Source organism: Bombus fervidus, chromosome 7 (assembly GCF_041682495.2).
Source record: "Bombus fervidus isolate BK054 chromosome 7, iyBomFerv1, whole genome shotgun sequence".
In the NCBI taxonomy this organism is placed as follows: Eukaryota; Metazoa; Arthropoda; class Insecta; order Hymenoptera; family Apidae; genus Bombus; species Bombus fervidus.
In genome coordinates this window covers 16,782,738-16,809,561 of record NC_091523.1, presented here as the reverse complement: position 1 = coordinate 16,809,561, position 26,824 = coordinate 16,782,738, and the positions used below count along the sequence as shown (strand labels likewise).

Sequence of the window (26,824 nt, the reverse complement as noted above, 5' to 3'; positions counted from 1 at the left end):
TCCTGAGTACGATGAACGCACGTGGTACAGTACGTAACAACATAGTAAAAACGGTCCAATTAAAAACATGCGAACCATTCAAACAAGTGAATTAATTTATTTCTCTTAATTTATATTTTAATCTCAAGTTCTTATATTTTGTTTTACATATTTAAAACGATGGTTACATATATACTTACACGAAAACCACAACAGTGTATATCATATTATCCACTTTGCAGTTATTTATTGTCGATCTCGATTATGTAAGGGAAATAAAAACGAGAGAAATAGGGAAAATGATTTAATAATTCGTTCATCAAAAACTGTATTATATCATATAACGTATCGTTTAAGCATCTGCGAATGTATGCGAATGTACATGTATACATATACGTGTTGTCTGTATATTATACAATATGAACGAATGAAACAAGATCATAGAATTTAGGCAGTTTTGCGAACGATGGCGACGTGAACTGAACGTATTGATTAGGAAGCGAAAATAAATAGAAAAATATCGTAAGGTCGTATTAACGTATCGAAGTTATCGCGTAAAAAATATATCGATGGTATTGTTTGGATGTATCGATCGATAAGGAGTTCGCGTCAGTCAAATCCGTGATTCGATCGATGATATATTTGAACGGAACGAAATTGGCTACGAATCCTTAGATCAAGGAGACAAAGTACCAACATTAGCATATTGTTTATTTACAAAAAGTATTCGCTCATGGTACAATGACAATGCTATGTGAAAATGCGTGTTGCGTGCGTGCATGAGGATTGCTTTTATAGAAAATGCATACGTTGTTAACAATCATACAAGAACAATGTATGCGAAGACATTGTTTGCATCGTGACTGTGTTTAGGATCTTGTTTCGATTATACGTACAGATTCTCAATAAATCGGCGAAAAGAATGCTTGATGAAACGTACTACATGAACGAATGACAATGAAACATCTCCGTGCATCGATATCTCGAGAAGGAAATTCAGTTTGGGTATACGTTCTAGACCGTAATAGCTTTTTTTCTTTGTCGGACTTTTTATTAACGAGAGAACAACAATTGCATAGAAGTTTAATCGAGTAAAACACTAGCTAGAGTAAAAGATCTTCTGTTTAGTCTGTAATTAAAATTATGATAACACAATCGAGGTCAAGTGAGATAAGAGAACGAAGAGAAGGCCCAAAAGTATGGGACTTGTATATACGTCTACTAACTGTTAGGTACTTGTTTTTTTTCGTGTATATGTATCGATCTGTATATGTATGTATATACGTGTATCCGTTTACGTGTATGCGTGTATGTGTCTGCGCGCAGATACGTCGCTTATGGCTATAAGAGGGCATAAAATGAATTGAAATAAAAGAAAGATACAAAAAGTAAATAAAATAAGATCGAAAAGAGAAGTGGAAATCATGGTCGATGTAAGAATACTGCCGTCGGAGCAAAAAGAGATCTTTTCTTGATCATCCTAATCTAATTAGCCGTAGATTACAGAAGAATCGTCGATAGTAAGAATGATAATGATCATAATAATTGTAGTACCGTTAGCATCGGCTGTAAGTACACTACAACGATTTAACTTCAGTTTTGATAACGTCCACTACTCTCGGTTGTACGTTTGTTCTTCCAATGTGCCCGAGTACCGAGATAAATGCCCATCTCGTTGCACATTTTGTCGTCGAATAAATGCTGGCACAATATTTCTCTGATTAAATCATAAACTTAATTCGTTCGATGGCATCGAATCGTTTAATCGTTTTTCGCGCGTTTACTTCACGTTGATCGTTGTGTACCCGCGACAAACGATCGCAACGAATGCAAGCAAACCACATTCCAAGGAGGATCAAATTTTCCAATGATTTTGACCGTGATTTAATCTAGGTATACATACTTAATAATTCGACGAGAGCTTGTCAAATTGCTCCGTGCCAATTAATCGCAAAACGCGTAACAATCTACGAGTACAGATGCATGTATACCGAGAGTACGAAAGGCATCTGTGATAAGAAATAACAAGGCATAACTGACACGTGTTTACGCGTCGAGAGAATCTGTCGAAAGAATAATCTAGGAAATTTTTTACACGAGTCGAATCGAACAATAGAGTTCCTGGCTAATCGGCGACACGTCGAAGCGCGCGAATGCGGGCACGGGCGCAGGCGTAAATGCGCGCGCAGACACAAGTTCAGGCGCAAGCGCAGTAGCAGGCGCCAGGCCGGAATCGGCGCACGTGTCATACGATTGGACGCGTAAACATCATTTCAACGCGCTAATTTACACGATATAAAAATCTCCTTTCCTTTGTATCATTTTTCGCTAATGTATGTACAAATAAACGGCTACCGATAACTCTTTTCGAATGCAGCGCGCATCCTCTTCGAACAAAGTATTTTTAAATAGAGTTGTCGCATTTCGTTCGTTAACGTTTCTCTATTTATTTAATGACAAGCGTCTGTTTTAGTCTAAGAGCTGGCTATATAAATTTCAACGTTAGTCGTCGTGATTCGCATCATGCAGCCGTGATTTCTACACGGAAAGGTTGTACTATCGTTGCCAGTAACAAAACCTGTCAGGTAGAAGTTGGTGCGTAAAAGATGAATGCTAGTGGTCGAACGTGTGAATTTTCAAAGATCATCAAGGTTATGCAGTTTTGAAAATACACGTAAATACAGTAAATAATAGTACAAACGTGGAAAAGTATCGGCGGAAGTCTAGGTGGAAGATAAATGCCGGCAGATGTCGCCAAAGTTGCTGCAAATTCGGCAAAGTCAATGATCGTATAAGAACGGAACAAGTACACGAAGCACTGTCAAAATCGATAGCGGCTAATCAATTGGATTCCAAGATCTCACGTCCGTTGTTCAATCCGATCTTACATCACGCAAAGAAGAAGCGATTAAAAGAAAATTAGTTGTTTTAAAAACTACAAAAATTAAATATAAACTTTAGTCTTACAGCTTCGGTCGTATAAATGAATCGCTGGGACCACGAAACGATTCGCAGTATGCGCACACTGTATGCGCCGTGCGCGCTATTAACTTCATTAGCAACGATAATCCAATCTATTCAAGTGGAAATGACCGCGTCGAGTAACATTGAAATTTATTATGTAGCCAGCTCTTGGTCTATTTCCTTGTACGTTGAATGGGAACAAAACGATTAAACGTACGTGTATGTATTTGTTTCACGCACACTGAGATGGCCAAAGTACACGTCGATCGGAAGATACATCGAAATCTTGTTATACTTTTGGCACTACCCTTGTTTGTTCGTACGTTCGTACGTTCGTTCGTTCGTTCGTTCGTTCGTTTCGTTCGTTTCGTTCGTTTGTTCGTTTCTTCGACGATTCGGTGTGTTTCTTATTTCTTACGTAGGCTGAAATTTTCCGTGGCGTCCAGGTTACTTACACACGGACAATTTGAGGTAGTCAAAATATTCGAAGAGCTCGACGGTCAATGCGATGTTACCAATCGTTTAAAATTATCGATCATTTCGTGTTGATACGAGAAGAAACGCGATCGTCTATTAAATCATTACTACACACAGGTTGAGCCCTTTTCAACTGTCGCGTCGTTGAACGCTTATTCGTACCAAAAATAATATAGCTTTCGTTGACGAATCTTTGTTTTTTCTGAAAACAATATCTATGTATATTATAAACATGATTATCAAACAACGTTAGACATTTTTACGATAGTGGCATTAGTATGAATAAAGTAGGGATTTGCAGAGAAATAGAGATGCGAAGAATAAAGAGCGAAGATAGAAAGAGAAAGAGAGACGAAAATATGGCAACAAATAGCTGTAACATAGATACGATCGGTGAATTTACAGATCGGTTTCTCTCGCGATGCGAACACTTATTTGAAATATTCATCCAACAGCAACAGCAACTGTATAGGATCGTTTAGAATATAAATACAGAGTCGATCGGCGCGTTTCCTATATGTATAAATGAGAAACGTGATATCTATAAAAGTTTTAAACGAAAGAAACGTTTATCGATGCACAGATGGTAGAGAAAGATAAAGGAGAAGACCTTTCGACCTTACAGCGGTCGCGTTCGCCAGTAGTTGTCGTTCGAGCAAATGTATCAAATCGGTAACGATTCGAAAAAAAACATGCGTCACACTCTCTTTGGACGAACGGCCGAACGTAATCGAACAACAAAACGAAGTTTTGTCGAAAAGCCTGTAGAATCCATGAAAACTAACACAAACACACACGTCCGTGCGATAACGATAAGGGTTATCCTTTCGATCGATTGTACCGAATAGTGATTCTTCATCGAAGAATGCTTCGTTCGAACAAATTTCTAAAGTGTACTATGGACAATCTTGTCGTCGAAACTCTCGTTTTGTATGTACATATGTATAGACAAAACAATCTATTCGTTCAATGTAAAGTTGCCGACTGAATATTAGAAGTAATGGTAATAACGAACAGTAATAACGAAAGTAAAGTGATAACGATAGTAAACAAAAGAAAAGTATTAATAATACGAACTGACGTTAATTATCATCGTCGTAATTGCTACCCAACAATAATAACAACGGTACTGACGATCATAACGATAGAAACGATAAGCAAAGTACGGAGGAAAAAAAGAAAACGAAGAAACAGAAGGAGAAATTAAGATAAGCAATAATACTAGAGGTAATAAGAAGAATGATCAAAACCAGCTAGGTCCGCCAAACTTCGTCGAAAGTCCACCAATGCCCTTGCCAAACATGCTTCCAACTTTCTCAACAACGTTCGAAGTAACGTTGCTGATTAGATTCGCGTCTTCGCTGTTGACCGTTTCGACGACCGTTACTTTTGGCTTTGGTCGTTCTACCTCGTCGTCGTTACCGTTCTCCGAAAGACCTCTAAATAACAAGGGAGAACAAGATTTTACAAGTTTGTCAGGTATCGTCGTTCCATCGAATCGCGAGTACTCACTCTTCGTTCTGAACGCTCGTTAAGGCACAAGTCGCTTCTTCCGTTTGCATCCTCTTAAATATAGTCTGATATGTTGTCGAGTTGAGTTTCTCCTCTATCACACCTTGCAGCTCGAAGTCCGAGTAGATCTTTTTTACGATGTGGGCCAAACAGGTACACTGATAGAGATGTAGGCTGTGATCCAGTCTTTCCGAAAGCCATGTGCACAGCATTTGAATTTGCGCCGTATACCATTGCTAAAGGGAAGAACAACGAGTAGAAAATAGTTTGAAAGGGGAAGGAAAGTTCGATCGAGCTATCAAGTTCGATGTACCTCGAAGAACGTTAAAATCCATAATTCGTCCAAGACTTTTCCACGAATTTGGTCCATACAGTTTCTCGTAAAACTCACATAGGCCTGCCCCATTTCCTTTCCGCTTCCCGATACCTTCTAAAAAAGAGTTTCGTAGATAGCTCGCGAACGAACGTGTTAATTTCCATTTGTATCGATTATCGGATTTTCCTGATTTAAGAAAAAGATAATAAACTACCGTTAAACTGAGAATGGAACCTATGAAAGATCCCTCGTCGTAACGAGATAGTTTGGATAAGGTAGTCTCTAGAACCGTGACCAGCTTATTGATCATTCCTTGGGTCATCGAGGCCAACATTTTTTCTATCAAATCGTCGATATTGCCATGATATTGGTGCTGAAAGGAAATCACAGTCGGTGATAGTCACTGTAGCAAAGATCGATACAGTCGGATACGACCCGACGAGGAAACACAATGTGCCCCGTAACTACAAATCCAAACGTAACGTTTACTTACATCGGTACGAGCTACAAGATACAAAATGCCAAAATCCGATTAGAAACGTACAAAACTTAACGAATAACTCGAACTTGTTGCTACGATTTCATCTGCAATTGCATTCCGAGTTTCATATTGGTATACACAAAATATTCTGCTATACTGGTTCTATGGTTACGAAACGAGAATATAATATATCTTTTTTGCAGAAGGAAAAGACAAATTGCCCTTCAATCAACGTGATTCCTAACGCGGCACACTTTGTTCTTTATCGGTGGTGTATTTTAGATAAATAAAGAACTTACCACGTCGACGCCATCGATGGTGCACAATTCGAAGCTTTGGTTTTTTGCATCGAGAATAACGTTCACCATCGCGCACATCTCCGATGGTATGATGTAATCAGTCGAAATAAAAGTTACACCTTTCTTCAACCACTGTTGAAACGCGGCATCTGTTCGTTGCATGCAAGTTTCGATCATGTCGCATGCCATCAACGTTAATCTCTGTTCTAGGTGCTGTCGAAATTCTTGGTCCGGCCAATGAAGGTCACGAATGAAAGATTGAAGCGCATCGAGTTTCCAGAACAATTCGCCAGACGTAGCGCATCCGTTCCCTTTTATCTCCCAACGTTCCTTCTCGAAACCTTTTAAAACCGATTGCGCGATCGACGTTTCCATCAAATCCACGTAACGCACCACCATCGGAGAGAAAGTATCGCGAAGATGCTGATGAAACCTTCCATTCTTCAAATTATCTACGAACAGAGATGAAGAAAGTTAGCCTTGATGGAAAGTTGACGGCGGTAACGACGACGATCAGAAGAAGAACAAACACAGGAAGAAAATGGCAACGATAGATAAGAAAAAAAGCTATCAATTTGCAATAAGAAGAAGAAAAAGGAAGTTGTCGAAGTAGAGAGTACAGCCGCTCGTTATATTTATTTTTCATGTTTTCTGTAGTCTCTTCTGTAGTTCTGTTGTCTCGTCGAAATTCGCATAATAGATATGACTATATTCCTATATAATAGAAATAATAAAAGTGAAACATTTTGGCTGTGAATTGATCACAAAAGGAATAAAAGATACAAAGGAACGACAAAAGCACACGTACCATCTTCCCTCAAGTAGTCGTTCAAGATTTTGAAGAGCGGAAAGCTGTCCCATGTGTCGCGCGGTTGTTCGGCAAGCACCTTGTCCATGTCGTCGGCGAACAAGGACCAGAAGATCTCGGCGTGCTCCACCATAAGATCGCTAAACCAGGCGAACGCCTGCGGTACAGTGTAGTAGGAGCGGCTCGTGAAAATATTGGACGTCACACATACATACGGCGGGTATGAGTAGTATAAAACTCAGGGCGATGGGACTTTCGCCCTGAGGAAAGAATCCTCGAGTATACGTATGGTAGATACGATAAGTATTTGTCGTAATACGATCTTGTACATAACGTATATGTATTATAGATTTTGCCTATCGATTCTAAATAATCCAAGTGGCTCGAGGAATTCATGGAAAAACAGCGAGCTACGATTTAGTGTTTGTTGATCTTTTTGAAACATGCGGCAACAACAGGCAAATAAAAAAATTCTCGTTGTTGCTTCAGCGAGGACGTAGTCCGAGCGTGAACGCGATTCGTACGAAGATGAATGTGATCGTGATTACCAATACTGTTTGCCTTTTCCTTCTCGTCAATGATCTTACTTCTCGAGGATCCAGAAAAGATGACATTCAGTTGTAGAAACCCAACTAATACCTTCGAATAGTGCTCCCCGTTTTGTTGAAGCAGATCCACGCACATTTCGGCCAGATGAATGAGATCCTCGAGCTTCTTGCTAGGCGAGGCACAAACCTCACCGCTGAAGTCATCTTCGATCTTAGCTTCGGCAGAAAGTTTCGTATAATTAACAAGAGCAGCTTTCTCGAGGCAACTCTTGATCAATGCCTTCACTTCCTCGGGGGGTACGGAACTGACGCCATCCTTCATCATTACACGTTCCAAAAGAGACAGAGTAGCTTTCAACGCGCCCTCCGGCCGACCGAAAGGGAAACTGTATCTATGTATTTCGACGAGAATTCGATTTTTTATCATTTCGACGAAAGAACGAAAGGAGGGAAGAAAGAGAAGGACAAAAGAAACGCAGAGTAATCGCTATTAACTACAGTCTCTTACCTAAAATTAGTAATTTGCTCTTCGAGGATTTGCCTGAGCCTTTCTTTCACCTCTTGAAATTTCTCCTTCTCCTCGTGAGTGATAGAACCGACTCTGTCCGTGCGGCTGCCGTAGACGTGGCTGGCGCAAAAGGCGAAACTAAAGTGAATGAGAGTTGGATCGATCATGAGTCCGCGATCGATTCTGTCCAGTAGATCGTTCAAGTAGCACAAATGTCGAAAACAGCCTCGTACTCCGTATCTGCGAAGGCAAGCGGACGAGAGCGCAAGTTCACGATGTTCTGTTTCAGTTACGGAGAGATCTTTTCACGCATCTCGTAATCGCGTTACCTAGCGCAATATTCGTCCAGAACGAATAATTGACCGGGTGAAAACCAGCCAAGGGAACAGTATGGATCGTTCAATCGATAATCCAGAATCAAGTTTTGTAGAAACTTGAAGAGAACGTGGTGATCGAACTTGCAAGGATCCGCGCTAATGTAATCTTCCATCCCGTGCTTTTTCGCTCGATCGGCATCGCCCTGTATCTTACTGATGGTGGAATTTTTGTCCGCGGAAACTGGAGGAGTGGGTTTGTGGGACTGGCCAGTCGCCCTGTACATGACCATCACCCAGGTCTGGCACTCGTTCTCGTCGTCCGTAGCGAACACTATGCTGTCCCCTTCGCGAACGGCGTTAAAATAAAATCTGCGAAAAGACGTTGAGAAATTTACAAATGGTCGTATTGTGGACTAATACCTGCACCGATAATCATTCGGTTGTGCGCTGAAGAATATACCGTAACACCCGACAACGTGTACCTTCCGAACGAACACGAGAATCAAAACTCGTAAGGTTTCATAAACACGTCGCGTTACTACACGTAGATACTTGTAATCGTGGCGATTGCAATCGCGAGTATTACCACGACCATTCGCTTATTCAACTGTATCCGATCGTACATCGATCGTAATTCGCGTGAAACGTACAGATACAGTGGAGTGTACCGGAACGAATGTAGGAATATTTCAGGAATACATATAGCATACACGGAGATATCCGTGCGTATTTTGTTGTACCAAACTGATTCTCTTGATAAAGCCTGGTCGTGCCTGTAGCTAGCATACGTTCGTTCCAATAACATACTCCGCTGTACATGTACACAGGTGATATCTACCTTCCGTCATCTAGATCCATGCCAACCATAAGATTAGCGGAGGCAGGTTCGATATAGTCAACCGTATAACCATCTAGCTGCATCATCTCCGAGGGTTCGCTTCTCCTCTCTTTGTACGAGCACATCGCGAACGTGTACTGAGAGACTTGAACTAGCACGTGGTATCGTTTCTTCCACTTTTTCCACACGGACTTGCCCATTGCGTAAAGGTAGCCGCAGTGTTTCATGTTGAAGGGTTTGTCCATTCGGCAACCGACTTTGATGAGTAGATCCTGGTCGGGACAGTTTTTCGGGACGGACATTCGATACCATTCCGGATGTTTGCAGGAGAACGGTGTAGGTCGCAGATGTACCTTGCCTAGCTCCTTATCCTCGAGCGCGAGCATCGCCGAATTTTCAGTGTAGAGTCGAACCTTGACCAGTGGCAGCGGTTGCATGGTGGTAAAGTCGCCCTGCGTGTCCCACCTGTAAATCGACGCGGCCAAAGAGAGAAAGAGAAAAAAAAAACAGAGAAGAAACGATGTGAGGGCGAGTCGGTGCGATATGCCAAAACGTGGATGCAAAAAAGAAAAAAAAGAAAAGAAAAAAATAAATCGAACTTTCGGTTTAGCTTCGCAGAATTTAGCTCTATCGGTGGATCTACTTAATGCTCGGGCTACTACTCACATAGGTTTCGAAGCCTCGGCGTGATCGGTTTGCAGCTTTTTGCCACGATCGACTTCCATCGTGCAATAAACTATCTTGTTCGGCGGCAAACTCTTCAAGCCCCTGACCTCTACAACTACCACAGCCAGCTGGAAGGTCAGGCCTACGTCCATTTTGGTTAACTGCGGTTCCGAGTCAGCGGAGTCGCTCTCCAATTTAACGAGAGAACCCTGACCGCGGCAGCGGGAGCGCTCACGTCGATGGTTGCAGCGCTTCAGCTTCTGCAGGCCGTATTTGCTGTCTGTCGAACCTTTCGAGACCGGTAATGACTCTAAATTAGCCATCAACAGGTTGATAGACGACTTGAGTTCCTCGATGTAGAGCGACTCCATTTCTTTTAGAAGGAACTTGGGCATAAGCTTGCGGTTCTATCGAACAAGAGGAAAACAGCGATCGTAACGATCGTGCGTATATACGCAGAGTAGAATCTCGTTTATCCGAAGTCGAACGTTAACTACGTTGCTATAAAGGAATCGCGAATAAACGAGGTACTACCGTACTTGGAAACGATATAAAACGAACGCTAAACGGACTAATGCATGCATCGAAAAGCGTTACCTTTTCCATGTCGTTAACCCTTTGGAGGCGACCATCCAGCTCCCTCCTGATGGCGGCAGCCTGTTCGTCGGCTGAGTCCAACAGGAGGGCGTTGAACAGAAGCTGATGCTCGAACTTCTTGATGCCAAGAATTTGCTGAAACATGTCGTACAGCTGCTCCTTCGGCAGAATCATCTCCGAGATCAAAGACTGCTGTTGCATCCTGGAGGGCCTCTTGGTCTCCTCGTCTCCCGAACCTTTCATGATACAATCGAATTTGGCCAACCAGGACGTAAGTACAGTCTCTTTGCTCAATCCGTCGATTTCCGGGAAGCGTAGAACACGTATCTTTATGTTCTCCTTGAACACCTCGCGGAAGTCGAGTTGTGAGCAAGCACCGCTTTGCACCATTTGCAGCACTCGATCCGACGTCAGAAATACGTCGTAATAATTCTGTATGGCATTGCGGAACGCTTCGTCCGCCATTATCTGCGTTTCTCCCTTTAGAAAACTCTGTAAATCATAACAAAGCATATGAGTCTTTCCTTCACCCTCTCCTTTCTCTCTCCCCGTCTCTTTTTCTACGGATTACGAAGTCGAGACGGATCGACTCGCGTCAATCGCTCTCCTTCTATCGGCCACTCGAAGGTGAAGGTTACTCGTTTGCGACGAATTCGTGCATAAAACGACGATATACGGCTTCTTTCATCGCGTTACATCTTCTTAGACGGGTTTCTTTCGTTCGCCCTTTGATCTTTCGATCGTTTATACGTATACTCGCTGGAAACGATACAGTATGATCGTTAATCGAAGCTTTAAAAAGAGACATAGCCGTTGACATAGCCGTACGCAGCACGATAGAAGCAATTATCTTACTTAATCTTACTTCTTATCTTAAAATGCAAAAGTTATTCGTAAATTAATATTTTGCTCGCGATCTTTCGTTAATCGTTCAAAATTGATCCGTAATCGGCGAAGATCGGCACGTGTGCTTTCGAAGAAGAAACGGTCCTGAGTCGACATTCGCACGACTCCGAAAGACGAACGAGTTATATCGTACGAAGTTGGGCAGAGACAACGTGCGTATATCTGCATATACGACGGAGAACGGGAAAGAAACGAACAAAGATGGAATATCTGTCGGTCGATGGGGTCGCGGGCAAGTCGATGCGAAGAAGAAACATCGATGATTACCTGAAAACGAGAACATATCGTTTCGAGTTGCTGCTTGGTCACTTTTAGCGAACGTTTCGTCATATCCAGTGGTTGTTTGGCGTTAAACGGATACGAAATGCATCTCGATACGAACACGTACAACTGTATCCTAGTCTTCCTTTCCTCCTCTTCCCGCTCTTGTTTATCCTACGCAGAGCAACATCACGTTTAAACGTAAAAAAAAAAAAAAAAAAGAAAAAAAAGAAACAAAATTTCGAGCAAAGGAGAAAGTATAAACGAAAGAGAGAAAAATATAGATAGATAGATACTTGGAGATCCGCTTCGGTTTTCTCGCTGGCGACGGAGGGCGAAGGGCTGGTAGGTCTCTGAGCGTAACTTGCCGCATCCTGGGCGGTAGACATCGACGGCGACAACGAGCTTCTCGCTGTGGTGTAACTAGATGCATCCAATGCGCCATCCTGGCTGGTAGCCGTGCCAGCACGAGGTGTCCCGACCGGTCCGTGAATCGATCCTCCTGGTGAGGCCAACGAGCTCACGCTACCCGATACGGGACCGCTCGCGCCACCAAGGCTAGCCCCAGGTCCGATCTGTCGCCGGGATCCGTACGAGCTACCGCTCCCTGTCCGAACTCCACCACTACCTCCGCCACCTCCGCCGCCGCTAACACTCCCGACATGCTGCGAACTTTGATCCTCCTCGCTTTCCGACTCCGACGAGCTCGGGTCGATCATTCTGCTTCCTCAGGATATACTTCCCGTATGCTCCAGGAAGCCTAACCTTCCCTCTCAGTTACGGATCCGTTCTTCCTCCGCTTCTTCTTCTCCACCACACCTACGATCCAACCAATTTCTTTTCATTTTCGTATACCGTATATACATGCTCTATCTATCTCCGGTTTTCGTCTATTTTCGTATTCACGCTCTTTTTTATTTCCATTTCTTATTTACGCGAGACTCGAGAGAGCAAATACATGCACGTAAATTTCAACGAGACAGCGATAAAAGAGATAAAGCAACAACAAACGTTTGCCGGTTCGGATGCAACGAATATCGATTGTCCACCGTTTGTTCGTCTCCGTTCGACTCTATTCTCTTTGTTGCTCTTTCGTGTCACTCCACTTCCTTTTCGATCAAGAATTGACTTGCGCGCGTGCTCGCGCGTCAGACACGCGACACGGAACGCGACGAGACACCCGGCGACAGATTCTGATCAAGCAACGCGCCGATCATCGATCCTCTGGAATACTCGTGTATCGAAGAGACGATACGGCACGACGCGAGATTCGGCGCCAGCACGGTAAAAGATTTCGTTATAATCACCCGTATATGGGTCTTAATTATATACAGATATGTAAATATTTCTGGCGCAACGGCGATAAGCGATGTCACGGTCCGAACACGAGTTTAGATTCGAGTCGAATGGAACGTTTCGTATTCACACACATCTTTTTCACGACACTTTCGTTTCTCCTCCTTTTCGACGTTTTACCCACGTGTTCCACTTTTTTACCTTCCGGATTTTTACGTTTTCACAGATTTGCCATTCTACGAATAACCTGTTTCGAACGAAAGGAAAACTTCCTCCTCGATGCGTTTCATATCGATTCTTTTTATTCTTAGTGCATCTAGCGTTTACACGGATCGTTTCTCTTCGCCCGGCGTTCCTCGTTCCTGCCTTTCACGCGTGTCAAAACCACGTAGTAAACGTTACATTTGATTAACCAAGGATCTCTTTTAACGAAAGCAAGCCTATCTATGACCAAACGTTGCTAGTTCGCGTTGCTCCTTCGATATTTTTTATCCCGAGAAAGTCGAGATAACGCGTTTCGAGAAAGTAATTTGCATCGATACAGGGTAATACGCTTATACTATACTACAGGATATACTAGTTACCGACACTCCCGTTTCAACCGACGAATAGAAACGCGCGCAACTACCGGCAGCGATATGCTTCGTTATCGCCGCGTATCCTTTGCCTGCATATCCTTCCGTCGATTCTGATGTTTATCGTCGTTGTTAACTGCGTTCCTGCTATGCTCTATCAAAACCTGTTTTAACATTCGTGTACCGTATAGACGACCGCGAGTTAAACCGAGTCGAAGTCGGACGTTTCGGCGCGAACGTTATCTATTGATTTAATGCGAAACACGAAAACGAATTGGGAGAATGTACCGTCGTTCGGTGGTCGTTGGGTGTGTCACGGTACATAGAGGACTTTGGAAACGAATCTACTTGTTGGAGTGAGTTTTTCTCTCTGTGTATACCTATATATCCACCTATCTACCTATGTATTTATCTCTTTTCCTGTTTCGCTTACTGGCGCACAAGCTCGCTCGTGTTCGTATTCTCGTTTGCTCTTTCGCACTGTCGTTCTCTTTCGTGCATGCGCACGTGTCACAGCTTTCGCGATCGTTATTGCGAACCCACTGAAACCAACCTTTTTTTTTTTTCAAGCGATACGCGGCCACAATGACCCTGAATATCGGCAGATCATCCTGCGTTCATGCTATCACGTTGCAATCCACTCCGAGGTCTTCCTTCGAGTCGCGAATATATTGGATCAATTTTCGTAATGCGTACCCGTAACGCGATACTGCGATCTATTGGCAAGAGAAAAAGGAAGGATAGCTGATTTCCTTTGATATACCGGCTACCGTATAAACATCGACCGATATCGACAAACGTGAACGAAGGTTAAAGAGAGTAAACGGAACGAACTCTCAACGAACGTGACGTACCTCAACGTACTCGACCGCCTTCGTTCGTCTACTAACTAACCACCGAGATCATAGCGCCGACGCCGATACCGACACCGACGCCGACGCCGACGCCGACGCGGCTGTCCACACCATTATGGAAACGCTTCGAAAGATAAAGACAAACTGTCGTAAAGCGGACGAAACAACGGATTGATAAAAAGAAAAAGAAAAAAAGACATATAAATACCCAGAAGTATGTGAAACTCAAAATGAAATGTGTCGCGAGCAAAATATTCAAAAGTATAAAAAACTAACGATGAAAGTAAGTACCAAGTGGATTGCTATGCGTAACAAAGTGTTACGCGTCTCCCTCTAATAAAAAGGCCAGAAAAGATAAGGAAATATGATTGTAAAGATAAACGAACGTATTATAAAAATCAAATTTGAGGTAAAGGAGATAAGGAGGAAGAAAATTTTTGTATGAAAATAATTAGACGAAGTAAGGTGATAAAGACGAAGTGGAAGCATACGTCGAGTGAGAGAACGGAAGGACAAAATGGAGAATGGGGTGTGTCGAAGAAGAGAGTTAAAAAGAGAGGTAAAGAGAAAGTAAGAAAGACAGGCTGTAGGCAGAAACGAGTGGCAGTGGGCCATCGATTGGGTGCGCGCGATTGTCAATGTTGCCGGCCATGCGGCGTTACCACCGCCGTTCTCCTCTTTTCATATCGATACTTTATATCTGCGCTTAAATATACTCTAATATGTAGTTAATTCTTCCTTCTTATTCTATCTTCTCGTTAACGTTTTGTAATTCTCACCTCGCCTTCGATTTTTTAAATTATTCGCTTATCGATTACTAGGTTAGATTATCAACGTATGTGAGGCAATAGCTTCATATTTTTGTTCTTAAGGAACCCTCCGTTTTACAAAGAAACAAAAGTTTCACGTAATAACGTTTAATGAAGAAATATTCTGTTCGACCACTTGCCAACGACCGACTCGCTTGCTGGGTTTTTAAGGTCAAGTGACTTTTCTCTAGAATCTAGAGTCTAGAGTCTAGTATCCAGAATCTAGATGCTTAGAAATACTTTAAATTCGAGATAGAAACGACGCGTCCGTTTACAACACGTTACGAGTCAATATATCTCTATCCTAATCTAATACATTTCGCGTAAACGAACGTAAAACGCTTGCATTGCAAACTCGTCTTTCGACCAATTGTCGTTGTCAACCGAAACGAAACTGTGTTAGACTAGAAACGTACCGAAGAAAATAACGTTTTGTTCAAATAATGTCAATGAATGCGAATAACGAAAACGACTCTCTGGCTTGAACATTACGCTTCAACATACGTATACGTGGTTGTCACTAGCTTCGCTTATACTCATGGTAGGAACACATATGTATATGCAGATTATTGTAGATCGATATTTAATCAAGTAAATTGGAAGTGTTGTAATAACTTGGTTACAACGGAACGATTCAACGATTCTGCCGAGGTCTCGTTATTAATTTCGCTAGTTCGGTAAACATGAAAACATTCGTGACCTAGGATGAAGTTACGCCATTTGCCTTCTCAGAGTCAGCGTATTCACTTGAAATCTGGCACTCTGCCAACTATGGAAAAATAGGTTATCGATCAATCGCTCGTATTTCGCACCAGCTGCAATTTTAAATTCGTAAAGAAACATTGCAAGATATTTTATTTTATATTTATTTTATTCTATCTTTGAATTTCTTTCTTTTTTAGTTCATTATTTCCGCTTTTCATCTGACTTGCCTTGTACTCTCTCATTTCCTAATATCTCGTGATATTATGCTTATCCTTTACTTTATCAGCACGACTACATTTAACTTCGAACGATCGGTCGATTTCTCAAATTTACCATATCAAACCGTACGAATGAATATCGATACTCGGAAGATTATTATCCGATTGATTAATCGTTTTCCCGCTTTTCGAGGAACGAACGATTGAATGAAAGTGCGTGAGTGACAACAACGACATCTCAAAGGGAAAAAAGGAAATACGACTATTCGATAGGTGTACTATTCGAGAAACGAATTTTACGATTTTCGATAGGATGTCAATTATAATGAACGATCGACAATCCGATGTGATCGATATGACAAATATCGATATAATAATAACGTAGATGAAAGAAATACGATAACGGTCAGGACCATAAAAAAGTACATAAACTATGAACAAGAAATATAAATTAAGTTTGGGTTAGGTGTCATTTGATCTGTCACTGACGCACAATTATAGGCAAAATTCACTGATTGGTATCGACAGTTTTTCGCAAATATTTCGAAAACTAAGACCGAACGGCAGAATAGGAAAAAGTTGTTCAGAATCGTGCCCCAACGATATATTAAAAAATCATTGATATCAGTGCAATAAGGACAAACTGCTGTAATAGCAATAATAATAATATTAAATATTTAAATATTTTTCATTGAAATCGTTATTTATGTAGTGTTTCCAGTTACGTATCTCACGCTGTATTTAACGAGATGGTGCTTAAATAAAGTAAGAAAAACTGCTATCGTTAAATCATTGAATATTCTAAGATGCAATATAATATATACGTACATATCGTATGTACATATATCATCTCTGGTGTAATCGTCTAATCACGTGTATCGTGTAACCAGACTTTTAATCATGTACGCTTTACCCCTTTACCACTTGTCTGTGACATTACCAAGTTTAGTAATTGTATCGAATGTAATTCTTACACTTACCGCTGTAAATCGCAGAGGGCGTAAGAGACAGTCCGATTTTTTACACGATCGGTATTTCAGAACATGGGACATGATTCACGAAGTGCCATAAGATGAGAGATCTGTGTTGCATATTCGTCTGGACAGGACCGTGTATTTACTTAGATCTGGGATCGGAACCACAGACTTCTATACTATATAGAACATTCGGAACTTCGGAATAGTAGTCAGACTTTCATATACTCAAAACGATTCCTTCGTCCAGCGAATATGAAAGTTACGTAAATTCCTCTGTATAAATATACTCGTCTATTTTTTGCTGGATAGTATTAAAAAAAGCTGTGCGTATTAATACATGGTAACGCATCGGAAATTGACGTACCTTGGTTAAAGAATGGTTTAAGGACATGAAAATTACAAAGAAGATTTAAACTGTTGTTGTACCGACCATCTGTTCTAAACATGTTTAGTACCATAAAAGAAAACTCGGAGGAAGATCGACATGTTACTCTTATAATAATTTCAAACGAAACAATATGAGGATGATCTATTTATCTAAATACTTGTCAATTTGTTTCGTTGAATTCGCCACTACGATGGGGAATTTCTGACGAACGAATTATTGTTTGTAGTGGATTGAATATCACGACGATGTAGATGAAGAAGAAGGATTTGTTTTAAAGAAAGCAAGTGGGATAAACGGGCAATAAAAATGATCGCCATGTGTCAATTACTACATCTTCGTAGTCGCTCTTTGCGAACCCTTATTCTAGGATTGATCTGTTTGACTTTCTACGCGTATTATCGTACGACTCTCTACGATGTTCCTCAGTATACTGTACCACGAAACATTTGTAAGTATTGATTCTTTGCTAATATTAAATATTTCGCTCACATACGATTACGAAATGATTTTAACATTTATTGCTATTGATAATAGTTAGATCAACTATTGATTATCGTTGGATAACAGTTGAATATGTGTCTACATGTTTTAAGAAATTTTATATTCTATTTAGGTCGACCTGCATCTCTGGAGATTTACAAGCAACGATCAAACACCAGCATAGAGATTCATATAGGAACTTTGTCCAAAAATGACTCTCCAGAATTATCTGTCATTGATCCTTACAGTGTACAAAATGCTAATCTTTCCAATGCTCCGATTACTACACAGTCAACATCTTCTAGTTCTCAAACTGCGAACGTATCAATCGTTGTTTCCAAGCAAAGCAGCGAAAAACCACCTACGCAACTGGACAAGGTTGTCAACGAGACCAAAGCAGTCTCTGTGCTTCCCAATGAATACTTTGCGCGTACTATTTATGAAGCTGGCCATATGGTACCAATACCAGAGAAATGTCCAAATTTTGGTAAAGAAATGGATCTGGTAATAATAATAATGTCAGCACCAACTCATCTAGAGGCTAGAATGGCAATACGACAAACATGGGGTCATTTTGGTCAGAGAAGCGATATTAGTATCTTGTTTATGTTAGGTGCAACTACGGACTCTAAAGTGGAAACAATTTTAAAAAAGGAACAAAAAACTTACAACGACGTAATACGGGGAAAATTTCTAGATTCGTATTCTAATTTGACGCTTAAAACAATTTCTACCCTCGAATGGGTAGATAGTTATTGCTCCAAGGTTAAATTTCTTTTAAAGACTGATGACGACATGTTTATTAATGTTCCACGTTTGCAAGCTTTCACGATTAAACATGCAAAAGAGAAGAACGTAATATTTGGCAGACTAGCCAAAAAATGGAAACCAATTAGGAACAAAAAAAGCAAGTATTATGTGTCTCAAGCACAGTTTAAACATGCCATCTTCCCAGACTTCACCACCGGACCAGCGTATCTTTTATCCAGCGATATCATACGTAAGCTGTATGATGCTGCGTTAGACCAAACATATCTTAAACTTGAAGATGTTTTTGTGACTGGTATAGTTGCAAATAAACTGGGTATCAAAAGGACGCATGCTAATGAATTTTTAAATAAAAAAATATCATATAGTGCGTGTAATGTTCAACGAGGTATAAGTATTCACATGGTCAAGTACAGCGAGCAATTTGATCTTTGGAAAAAATTACTCGACGGCAAAAGCAAATGTAAATGATAAATATCCAATAAGATAGTAGATATCGTATTATTAATTTTTTCGTTTTGCAACACGATTACTCCGACAAAATCAATAATATGATATCCTATGGCTATGAAAGCTTGAAATCTACAGTAGATGTTTGAGGTTTCCAAGTCACATGACAAATAATGTTAATCATTTATTGCAGTATGAAATCTGTTAGACCGTGTTAAATCAATTCGTAACATTTATTTCTCTTCTTTTTTTCTTTTTCTTTTCCCTTTCCAAATCAATCAAAAACAGAAATCATGATTTCATATTGTATACTTGATACGTGATGTACTTTTGAGCCTCGTCATAGCGATGAGAAGCTCGAATTGTCTCTAAATAATTGTACGTGAATGAATGACTCGTAGTTTCATGCATGAACTATCTAATATTTATAATACTCAAACATCACAATCAAACAACAGTACTCATAATATACTTAATATTTTAACATTTATGAATATACGAGAAATAGAAGCTTCCTACATGCACAATTGCGCGATCATTTCGAGTAACATCTAAGTATTTATCATAAGAAGATCGAGGATTTAAAACTATTTTCTCCGATCAAATACTTTTCGCAAAGCTCTTTGTTTGGATATAACGCGGGATGATTTAATACGATTACGTAATCTATCATTTCGTTACGCAGTGGTATATATGTGAACAAGATTTTTCCTTTCCCATGATGTAAAACGAACGATCAAATAATTAGCAGCGTACCATTCAAACATGTATTGATAATCTCGATACGCTTTCGACGATAGACAGGTGAAAATAATGTTTCAACAGGAACCGCCATCGAGTAAACAGCGCGTTTGTACGTGATTCAATTCAAAGATTCATTCAAAGATTTCTTCTTTTTGTCTAAAAGAAAAACAAAGCAGAAAATAGCTGTACTTAAGATGCGTTTCAGAAAGAAATAAAATGAAATAATTAGAATTCGATGGTGTATACGAAAAAGCGCGTTTATCGTATAAATATATGTACTCTGTATAGAACTGAGATTCATCGAATTTGAATTTTTATATAACTGGAGAAATGGTATTTTAAAAATCGTATGCGCAGTGTATTATTTAAAACAATTCATTTTTTTTTCTATAAAGAAAAGACATGAATGAAGTAATGACATTACTCAGTACAATATGGAAATATTGTACATGCCAGTATTATAAACTATTATAATACGCGATACAATGAACAATGACTTAACGATTATGACATGCCTTCCGGGATGACCAATATCGTTTTATACCAACGATTGTGTAACCTATGTACGGTCATGAGATACCTACATTCCATACTTTTGCTGAACTAGTTACTATCCATGAACAATTTGCATTTTATTTTTATACGATTCTATTGCAAATATATTCTGTGAAATTATACTATAATATGTGTAATTGTTACGCAAACGATCTGTATACCGATTTTTTGATAAAATAATTGTTATTACTTCACAATAATTTTATTCCGAAAACAAACACGTATCTCAATTTAAAATTAATATCAAGGAAACAGGTACCAGTGTGCTATCATTTTACAAAACGTAAATATATCTAATTTTCTAACGATATCTGTTCATTGATTTTTACACAACGTTATCAACCCTTAATTATAATTCATAATTCGTCTATTACAATCGCAGATCATCACATAATTGAATCGTGATTAATTATGTTGGTACATAGAATCAAGTACTATATGTATCATATGCTATATATATATATATAAGTCATGCTAATACACTAATGTAATTTGGAATGGACTTGAGAAATTAAAACGCTTTAAGAGAGAAGTCGATGAATTTGTCGGTGTAATAGAAAGTTTGAACACGAAAACGAAATATTATTCATTTTATTTATTTATGTTTTGATCTAGTAACTTGTCTATGAGTAAATGGGATATTATAATCAATGGAAGAAATATAGGACGCTAAAAAGAACATGTTCGTACAAATTATCAGAAACTTGAGGAAATAGGAAAACCAATACTCAGTCAAGGCCGCATTAAGATATACAAATATCATGAGCATAGGCAATGGCAAATATACATATGTATATATATATATATATATATTTTAATCTTGATTTCTATTGGAAAATTTTTACTGTATGCGACTATAGGTCTCATTATAATTAATCAATACTGTTATTTGATAGTATAACTTAAGACGTTTACATCTCCAAGCTGTATTTCTCCCATTGTGTGTACCCTACCACTAATCCATAAATAGGTTTCGACACTCGGGAAAATCATCCAAAAATTGAATCGTAAAAAATCAACATGAAAAACAAAAGTTGATTTTCATGACGATTTCAATTTTCGGACGATTTTCTCAAAGTTTCGGTATACGAATATCGAGATCTGTTTAAATGATCATGGTATATACATATTTGATAAATACGTAAATACAACGTACAATATGTATAGTGAGGGAAATTTGATTGGAGTTTACAATATTAGAGAGCGGGCGATTTATGCCTTGGCAATATTCTTTCCCATGGTAAAGAAAATAAATACGAAATTTGTGAGTGATCACACTTGTTAATGACAAATAATTTTGACATTTAATTAATAAATTTGTTAAATAATTTCTGTTCGTTGCCTCGGATACGCTGTTGCATTATGCAAGATATTCACACTGAAGAGAGTCACAGGCCTTCGGATCTAGGGACAAAAGTATTGAAAATTATGATAGCAGGTCTGAGCAACGTTCTAATCTCGCAGTCAACTTCAGGTTTATTGGTTATTTCTTGGGCATGTACAATGTACAAGGTGGAACGCAAGTAGTATCAGTGGATGGAAAATGGCGACATCGAAAAGTCAGCGTTGGATGGTAGATTCGGGGATTCTGCGTAAAAAAAATGGAGAAGAGGAACCGCAGGAGCTGTTGGTGTTTGGATATAGCTGCAAATTATTTCGAGATGATGACAAGGCGAAAATGATTGATCAAGGAAAGCATTTGATACCATGGATGGGCGATAGCACATTGAAAATAGACAGGTCCGTTTCCCTAACCTAGACAAATTTATCATCTAGGATATTTATTCTTGCATAAATGCACCGTACATGTAACCTTTAGAAGAACGATATCAATCGAAACTAAGCAAAGTGCAGCAGTTGGAAAAATTCAACGATAAACGGTTAACGTACGGATAAGCAATCTGGAGACTGTTTAAGGTTTCTGCAGGTGTCTTGGCTGTGAACAGGCGGTGTGGAAGCGCGATATATACGCGCTTTGCACGGCCGTAGAGCAACGTGGTCTCATCACGTTGGTGTTTTGTGGCTGACCAACGGCGCAGCAGCAAGGTGAGACACAGCGTAGAGAGACAAACGGCAGCTGACGATTGTAGGTACTATAATCGTTCAGCATGGTATGTATTTTAGCCTTCTAGAATCGAGTGTATCTACCTACATAGACGCACAACGCGGTTCCTGTTGTTCGTCTCTGCTTCTGGATCTGTACAAAATCGAATCGAACGATGCTCAATGCAAACGATTATACATTCGCGAAACAAGAGAGATTCTAGCGTAATGTCATTCGTTGTCCGCTAATAATAAATAAGAAAGAGTAATACTTTTTGCACAATTTTTTAGATTGATTACGAAAGTTTCCGCGATGTCTATAAATAGTAACAATTAGTTCGAACGAATACAGCAATCGAATTGTTATCGTTGTTATTATATCGTTGTCGTTATTATTTTGTAAAGTGATATAAACGGGACGTGTGTGGTATAACTGTATTCTATTTCAGAGAAATTTTGAGGTTGACCGAAACAGGGTTTGCTTCGTGACACAATTTTCAGATGCCGCAATCGAGCAAATTGCTATCTGAAACACATAACATCTCTTCTACGTTTAAATCGATTTATGTATGTGTATAGGTACGATGGACGAGGTGCTCTGGGGGACTTACGGATATACGAACCACCGACAGGTGGTTTCGATCATCGAACGATCCTGACCGAGGATGAACTGAAAGTGGAGCAATTATGCGACGAAGAACGGTATCGGTCTCTCTACAATAATGAAATGGAAGATGCTGTACATCATGGTAAGTGGATCGTGTATACGGTACACTGGTATTTACTATAGATGCATGAAATCAACAACAAAATATATATGGTCGTTTTTCAGAGGAAGAAATAAAGAGACTACATCAAGCTCTGGATTCAGAGAACACGTACACTCAAGTAGCATATGATTACAACGAGGAAGGGAACGGATCAAAAATCGCGTGCGATGATTCACAAAGTCCAAAACAGTCTGAGGGTTCTCAGGAAGAGGATCAAACCTTTGTCCCACCGCCTGATTTGGAAATTCCAGAGGGTATCTCACTGGTTGGTAAACAAGCAACAGTAGATGTGTTTACATATATATATATATAATTCATATTTCTGTTCATCATGATTATTGTTATTGTCGTTGCTTCTTAACAGCCAGAAACACAAAAGTTGAATGCCATCATAACAAAAACGGCGCTATTTATAAGTCGTCAAGGGGGCCAAATGGAGATTCTAATTAAAGCGAAGCAGGCGAATAATCCACAATTTTCCTTCTTGTCGATAGACGGACGGCTTCATCAATATTATAGATATATACTGGATGCGATCAAGACTGGAAAGTATAATCCTGAAAAGCAGCCGGAGAAAGAAGAATCCGGTACGCATATTGTTTTATTTAAGAGACCATCTTATCGCAACATTCTCAAATATTGACATTATTATGTCGTGTTAAAATAATCCAAGAGATTTAAAGCAGGATTTATTTACCCACATCTACTTTGATTCTACTTAGCTTTTCCATCTGTAAGTATTTCTATGTTACATTTGTTAATCCATGTTAATCTCTGTAACTCATAGGAAGTATTAGTAAACCGGTATACAACCGAACGTTTTATTAACTTGTATTCTTTTTAATGATAGAACAAGAAGAAGGATCATCCGATCAAGACGATGAACCGTATCTTCATCCGAGCTTGGCGTCGTCCTTAACTAAAATAGAAGCGGTATGTAATTCGCGGTTAATGCGTTCTGCGCCGGATACGTTTTGTACGTACGAATAGTGGATCGTGTGTTTCGATGTTCGTGCAGTTCTCGTAAACTTGGCTCGAATACAAATCAATCTGGAATTCGTCGTTGTTTGCAGGCTCCCAGTATTCCAAGTATACAGTACAAACCATCAGCGGACTGTGCTTATTCGATGCTTGTAAATAAAATAACCGGAAAACCACCGCCTTCGAAAGCACCGCCGCTACATCGCGAAACCACGGTTCAATCGACAACTAGCACAGGATATTATCATCCTGTGCCAGGACAGGTAAGAGATTCGAATCGCAGGATATGACAAACAGAAACATGGTTCAAGCGAAACGAAATGTAACGAGTACCCATCTGTTATTCCTTATAGAATTATAACCCTTATTCAACTTCGGTTACTGCGATGACTGCAACGGCTACAACGGCTGCCACACCTGTACAATACTCTCATGGTCCGGTGATATACGGACCAAACGGACAGATACAGTCACCGTTACAAATGGCTGTACCGAACTTATTAACATCTACGAATGAAATGTCGACGACACAAATTACAACGAATGAGTCACAGCCACAATTGGTACCGTACGGATCCACATCTCAGAAACAATTAAGTAGACCTTCGTTCATCGTTCCACCGGCGGATGTACAAATAATTATAGATAAAATGGCGAGTTACGTGGCGAAGAACGGTAGAGATTTCGAGGCGATCGTTAAAAATAAAGGAGATCCGAGATTCAATTTTCTCGAATTATCGCATCAGTACCACGGTTATTACGCGCACAAATTGACAATATACGAAGGTGCGGTAAACCCGAAAGTATTGACAGAGGAAGAGCTGTTACAGAAACAGGAGCCGCAAGAAGAAAAGCAGAAGAAACTGGAGGAATTGCAGAAGAAGCAACAAAGAATGGAGGAAGTGCAGAAGAGAGTGAAGATGATACAAGCGAAAAAGAAGTGCGAGCCAAGGATGAAAGAAACAACTACGACATCGACGACAACGACGACGACGACGACGACGACGACGACGACGGCGACGGCGTCGTCGAACACCGAAGGAGTGAAACAAGTGACGACAGTTTCGTTTTCGATAAAAAAGCCAAAGGACGGGGACACCGGGGTGATCGAAAAGCGAAACGCACTGCCACTGGAAGAGAGCGACGATGAAATGGAAGCGGAGAGCAAAGATGGAAATTCAAAACCGAGTTCGCCGCAACATTCGAACGAACAGAATTCGTCGATCGGTGTCGGGATTTCTATCGAGAAAGATGGCAGTGGAGCGTGGAAGTCGGAAAAAAAGTGGAAAAACGAGGAAAAGGAGTTGGTGGACCTTACGGACGAGATTCTGGAAGACTGTCAAAAGGAGATCAGGCACAAGCAGGCCGAAGATAGGATCAAGGATAAGCTAGTTGCCGCGGCACGTGACAAACTGGCTGCTACTTCGAGAGAGAGGCAGCTTCAATTGGAAAGGAAAAAGAAAGCGGCAGCGTTTTTAAGTCAAATACAGAGTTCCGGTTTACCTAAAGGCAGTGGAACCGTAGCGACTGTCGCGAATCAAGTAGGAACGAGGAAAGACGATTCGGACGAAGTGCACTCGGTTCCGTCGCCATCCCCCTCGCCGTCGTTGGAGGACGCAAAGTCCTCTTGCGACTCAAGGACCTCCGGTGGGAACTCTTTGATGGACAGGCTGAAGAGCGCAGACTTGACCGGCAAAAGATCTAGACCGCGATCGAGGAGTCCAAGCGGAAGTCGAAGTTACACAGATAGACAAAAATTTCACAAGAAACACAAAAAGAAGAAAAGTTCTCACAGAAGGTACGCGACTTTTTCGATCGATTATCACGTCTAATACTGCGTACAACGTAGTGACAGTTTATCTATGCCTATTCGTAAATACAGCCAAAACCACCGCATCGATTATCCGTAATCGATCTCTTTTCTTCGCTCTCTCTTTTATACTCTCTTCCTCTGTTTCTCTCGCAATCGTTTGTTTGTCACAGCAACCACGACAGTCCGAGCAGTTCTCGATCGCATAGATCCAAGAAGAGCAAGAAGTCTTCGTCCAAGCATAGGTCACCGTCGCAAACATCATCTCGAAGACATCATCACAGTGCGCGACGAAAGGGAAGCAACTCCTCGTACTCGGATTCGTGTTCATCCTGAAAACGTGTTGTCCTCGTATTCGCGCGTCATCGATAAGCGGAAATGTATACCTTGCGAGTGTACGTTTATATACACGCGTATATATAAGTACACGCATACGAGATGTAGATATGCGAGTACATATGTATACGCGGTTTCGTGCGTACATCGCTAATTAAAGTGTCGGTGATAATTTTAATACGACCATTGTCCAAGAAAAAAACGAAAGTAAGGAAAGATTGAAGAATAAAAAGGTTTTGCCAAGATTGTATATGATCAGTCGTAATTTATTTGTTGCTTTTCCTTTGCCCGATTGCTCGTAAATCAAATCGACGCTCGAACACTTTACACCTGGTTACGATAAAAATTGTAAACCAGAATAAACGTATCGAGAATACGGAAATGCATCGAACGTCGTTCGAAACGAGCTAAATTTGTTTCACATCGATTTTCGTAGATTATAGAAAGAGTGGGGAAAAACGGGACGAACGGGTAAAGAACGAAGATGCTGAGAGCAAAATAAAACTGATTATATAATAAGAGTTTGCCATTACGCGAAAGAATGTCAAAGTAGATGCCGTCATCACGGCAAACGGTCGATTGCCGTCA

At 40.3% G+C, this 26,824-nt stretch overlaps 3 protein-coding genes across 9 annotated transcripts; 2 read left to right on the top strand and 1 right to left on the bottom strand.

Moving 5' to 3' along the window:
- Positions 1-268: 268 nt before the first annotated feature.
- Positions 269-14,298, bottom strand: Cadps (calcium-dependent secretion activator 1). 6 transcript variants are annotated; one of them, XM_072007512.1, is made up of 16 exons: positions 14,203-14,298; positions 13,892-14,064; positions 11,774-12,285; positions 11,484-11,651; positions 10,311-10,802; positions 9,714-10,120; positions 9,048-9,512; positions 8,222-8,578; positions 7,893-8,132; positions 7,474-7,776; positions 6,837-7,003; positions 6,029-6,480; positions 5,463-5,621; positions 5,246-5,362; positions 4,933-5,168; positions 269-4,859 (listed from the first exon to the last, which is right to left on the bottom strand). In XM_072007512.1, the coding sequence occupies exons 3-16, from the start codon at positions 12,194-12,196 to the stop codon at positions 4,664-4,666; spliced, it is 4,182 nt and encodes a 1,393-aa protein (XP_071863613.1). In that variant the 5' UTR covers positions 12,197-12,285; positions 13,892-14,064; positions 14,203-14,298; the 3' UTR covers positions 269-4,663. The 6 variants fall into 6 exon arrangements, with proteins under 6 accessions (XP_071863613.1, XP_071863615.1, XP_071863610.1 ...); XM_072007514.1 differs by having other exon boundaries at positions 6,837-6,993; positions 7,473-7,776; positions 13,892-14,248; XM_072007509.1 differs by having other exon boundaries at positions 13,892-14,248.
- A 2,687-nt stretch (positions 14,299-16,985) lies between these two features.
- Positions 16,986-20,604, top strand: LOC139989315 (beta-1,3-galactosyltransferase 5). The gene is made up of 2 exons (XM_072007567.1): positions 16,986-17,747; positions 17,913-20,604. Exons 1-2 carry the CDS (start codon positions 17,606-17,608, stop codon positions 19,016-19,018), a joined length of 1,248 nt encoding a protein of 415 aa, XP_071863668.1. The 5' UTR covers positions 16,986-17,605; the 3' UTR covers positions 19,019-20,604.
- Positions 20,605-21,737: 1,133 nt separating this feature from the next.
- On the top strand, positions 21,738-26,486 carry Su(w[a]) (suppressor of white-apricot). Of its 2 annotated transcripts, none has more exons than XM_072007528.1 (8): positions 21,738-22,036; positions 22,919-23,088; positions 23,172-23,374; positions 23,474-23,696; positions 23,960-24,042; positions 24,183-24,353; positions 24,444-25,888; positions 26,074-26,486. In XM_072007528.1, the coding sequence occupies exons 1-8, from the start codon at positions 21,840-21,842 to the stop codon at positions 26,234-26,236; spliced, it is 2,655 nt and encodes an 884-aa protein (XP_071863629.1). In that variant the 5' UTR covers positions 21,738-21,839; the 3' UTR covers positions 26,237-26,486. The 2 variants fall into 2 exon arrangements, with proteins under 2 accessions (XP_071863629.1, XP_071863630.1); XM_072007529.1 differs by having other exon boundaries at positions 21,898-22,342.
- Positions 26,487-26,824: the final 338 nt, after the last annotated feature.

Coding starts and splice junctions, on each gene's coding strand:
- Cadps (XM_072007512.1), bottom strand. CDS start 12,196: ATGATCGACCCGAGCTCGTCGGAGTCGGAAAGCGAGGAGGATCAAAGT. Junction 5,622..6,028: donor CCATCGATGGCGTCGACGTG/GTAAGTTCTTTA, acceptor ATTTCCTTTCAG/CACCAATATCATGGCAATAT. Junction 5,363..5,462: donor GTTCCATTCTCAGTTTAACG/GTAGTTTATTAT, acceptor ACTCTTTTTTAG/AAGGTATCGGGAAGCGGAAA.
- LOC139989315 (XM_072007567.1), top strand. CDS start 17,606: ATGATCGCCATGTGTCAATTACTACATCTTCGTAGTCGCTCTTTGCGA. Junction 17,748..17,912: donor TACTGTACCACGAAACATTT/GTAAGTATTGAT, acceptor TATTCTATTTAG/GTCGACCTGCATCTCTGGAG.